Source organism: Etheostoma spectabile, chromosome 16, assembly GCF_008692095.1.
Source record: "Etheostoma spectabile isolate EspeVRDwgs_2016 chromosome 16, UIUC_Espe_1.0, whole genome shotgun sequence".
In the NCBI taxonomy this organism is placed as follows: Eukaryota; Metazoa; Chordata; class Actinopteri; order Perciformes; family Percidae; genus Etheostoma; species Etheostoma spectabile.
The window spans coordinates 11,117,950-11,121,709 of NC_045748.1; the positions used below are offsets into that span (position 1 = coordinate 11,117,950).

Below are 3,760 nucleotides of genomic sequence, written 5' to 3' on the forward strand. Positions count from 1 at the left end.
GTGGCCTAGCCAGTCTCCAGACCTTAATCTCATAGAAAATCTGTGGAGGGAGCTGAAGGTTTGAGTTGCCAAACGTCAGCCTCGAAACCTTAATGACTTATGGAGAAGATCTGCAAAGACGAGTGAGACAAAACCCCTCCTGAGACGTGTGCAAACCTGGTGGCCAACTACAAGAAACGTCTGACCTCTGTGATTGCCAACAAGGGTTTTGCCACCAAGTACTAAGTCATGTTTTGCAGAGGGGTCAAATACATATTTCCCTCATTAAAATGCAAATCAATTTATAACATTTTTGACACGTTTTTCTGGATTTCTTTGGTGTTATTCTGTCTCTCACTGTTGGAATAAGTCTACCATTAAAATTATAGACTTTTTGTCATTTCTTTGTCAATGGGCAAATGTACAAAATCGGCAGGGGATTAAATACTTTTTTCCCCCTCTCTGTAACTGAATTAAAATGGTTTGAATTTACAGGCTACTTGTTTCATTAAATGAAGTGTCAGTTGTCTATGTCACAAGGTCATATTTATTAGGATTTGCGTTAGAGTTGTAGTTACTACAGTATATTTGTGAAAACTCAGAAACATTTTGATGTAAACTTTGGGATTGATGACTCATTTGCTGGTGCCCAGACTCACTACTTTCCTACTCCTGGTTTAAAGGATACAACACAGTGGATGGAAACATGGGAGGAGAATAAGAGGAACATATGTCAGCAGGTGGAGTGACAGATTCATCAAAATCCTGATGTCATGAGTACATGGTTGGCGCCTCAGCCTGCCGATTAGCAGAACTCATCATTAACAGTTTTGTGCTCCAGCCACGTTCATCTGAACGACCATAAATCAAAGCACAGAGACGTTGGAGAGACGCCGTCGGGTAACGCGACCTAAATCAAACTGAGGAGCGTCATTACTTGCAAGACACAAACAAATACAATTTTTATTGTTTTAATAAATTCACCTTTTATTGTTCAGCAAAAGCCATACAAATAAAAAGACCTTGTTGATTGAAGTCTAACATATCTAAATTACACTTTCACGTAGAAGGCACAAATGTGATTTGGGGGCAGTGTAAAGACTGGAATGTAACACTACATCAGGGACAGAGGCTAGTTTGTAGTTCCAGCAGCTAGCAACGGTTTATATTATAATGAGAGTGTTTAGATGGGTCCAAACAGCCTGGAGGAATCCTCCTTTTCTCTTTTTCTTGGCACTAAAGAACAAATTTCAATCAATGCAAACGCAGGGTTGCTTGGCTCGGAGATGAATGCTTTAGTGGAGTATCTCAATCAGTGTAAACATTAAACAGACAAATTGGCCTGTCGCACTGTGAGTGAGGCAGTATTATACTCGTTCCCCCAAAATGAATGTTCAGCTGCTTGTACATAATACTTTATCAAATCCATAAATTGCATGCAATTTAAACAGTCACCACCGAGGTCAGTTGACCAGTTGGTTTGACATGACTGGATGGAGTAGTGTCATGTTGAGGAGTGACTCATAATAGACAAGGTAAGGCTAAAGCTCACGATCACGTCTATGATGCCTTCTGTGTGTTTTAAAAAGAGGATCATCACTTCATTCAAGACCTTCACAAAGTTATTCTTGCGATTCAGGACAATCCTTTCCACAAAAAACAGACCGTAAAACAGGGAGAAGCTCTTCCTTCCTTCTTCCATTGTTTCCAGTTCTTTCTCTGTGAGTAACACAAGTTCAAGCTCATTTGTTCGGCTTCTGTATTCAGGATCTAAGTGCCATGTGTTTGCAAGTATTGCTCAAATTGTCCCAAACCACAGAAATAAAATACATGAACTCTTTAATGAAGTGCTGTTCCTCTTTACCTTTAGTAAAGGGAGTAGGGAGGAAGAGGGGGGTGGGGGCGACTCTACGCCTGGGCAAGGGATTGTTTGAGGTCTCGGAGCAACATGGACGCCATGACGCTCTTCTCTGTGTTAATAGTAAGCAGGGCAGTGGAGGACTCCTTCAGCTCCAGTGACACCAAGACCAGGGCCCCGCTGCTGACTGTCTGCCCGGCAAACCTGCAGGTGAGTAAAAAAATAAAAGTGTGGGTCAGCTTTGCTAAACCACTATGAAAATTGTGTTGTTGTTGTTTTCCTCACTCTTGTTTTCAAGCTGAAGAGCCAATCAGATGAATACGCTGTATGACCGACGGCAAGTATTTAAATCACACAGGAGTACCAGTGCAAATAAATAGGGTTTACAATTTCATATAGATTATGTATTTATTGAATTACCAAAAAACAAATGCTATATTAGGGGTGAGCAATATATCAATATTATATCAACATCGATATATGAAGCTAAATCTCGTCTTAAATTTTTGATATGGTGAAATCGTGACATAAGTGTTGTCTTTCCTTGGTTTTAAAGGCTACATGACATTAAAGTGATGTCATTTTCTGAACTTACCCGACTATTATAACTGTTCTATTATTTAACTTTACCCACTTAGTCATTATATCCACATTACAGATGATTATTTATCTAAACTTTCATTGTGTAGATATTTTGTGAAAGCACCAATAGTCAACCCAACAATGTTGCCGCAATATCAACATAAATGTATTTGGTGAAAAATATTGTGATTTTTGATTTTCTACATACCTTTTCTGCATATTGTATCACCCTGGTTGAAGTAAGCTAACAGGTTTTGAAAATTGTTGAAAACTTGAACAACTGACCATTACTTGGCAGTATGTTGGTGTTGCTTTTGAAAAAAACAACAAAGATAAGCATTTTAATAACTGGAAAAAAAAAAAAGTTTGTTCAAGAATTAAACCAATATATACACTGAACTAAGCATACTTAATTTTATTATACATGTTTATTGTTATATTTGTATTCTTGTTATACAATGTATGAAGTTTATGAAATTAAAATGTAATGCAGTGCTTTATCTCTTCATCAATGAACGATGTGAAGCTAACATACTGTATATATCAAACATCAGGCACTAACAAAATGAGATAAAATGTGTTGCCCAGCTGACACACTTAACTTCAAATTTCTCCCCCAAACCTGTAAATCGTCACGTTAGAAAAGTCTCCAACACCAACACCTTGTAATTACTCTAAATTAATGAGTGAAACAAAGAAGGTACGATGTAACAAGAAATATAAAGAGCAGAGTAACAGACAGTCCATTATCCTAGCTGACTAAAGAGCCATTAGGGGTGAGACACGCCCTTCACGCCAGTCAAACAGAATTCAGCCGGTTTTTATGGACTCTGGGTGTCTATGAGTGTGTGGGAGCCTCTAGACCAGTATGGGGGATGCCCCGTCCCACCGGCTCCCTCTGGACCATTGGGAGAATTCTTGGTCCACCGTTTCCTAGGATACCGTCCCTGTAGACTGGGGGCAAACCTGGGCACACATGGTCCCCATTGAGAGCGCTAACAAGAGGCAGACAGGGGCTATGACCCAGAGTGACCCTCTTTGAGGGCGACAGAGCAGAGCCCCCTCTCCCGCTCCCCTCAGGCCCTCTGCATCGCTGAACCTCACGTGGCTAACACCCAGCCATCTGCCTCCATTTAGCACTACATCCTTGCAACAAAGACCCCCCGTGGCAGCCCGCTTAGGCCTGACAAACAGCCTACAAAGAGCCCCACTAAGGCTTGACTAAAGCCTGTGAAGAGCCCCCACAGAACGGCCTGTGGACAGGCGCTGTCACAGAGCGGCATGCTGCACGGCAGGAGCAGCTAGCACGTCCACCAATTAGCACGCCCACGTTAAAGACGG

General features: G+C 41.1%; 1 protein-coding gene across 2 annotated transcripts in view; it reads right to left on the reverse strand.

Moving 5' to 3' along the window:
* Window positions 1–945: 945 nt before the first annotated feature.
* Window positions 946–3,760, reverse strand: part of ap3b1a (adaptor related protein complex 3 subunit beta 1a) — a 64,192-nt gene continuing 61,377 nt past the window's right edge. The window contains exon 27 of one of the 2 annotated variants that reach the window (XM_032539275.1): window positions 946–2,041. In XM_032539275.1, coding sequence (XP_032395166.1) covers window positions 1,888–2,041 — 154 coding nt within the window. In that variant the 3' untranslated portion in view covers window positions 946–1,887. The remainder of the gene's footprint in view (window positions 2,042–3,760) is intronic. The other variant, XM_032539276.1, reaches the window with a different exon arrangement.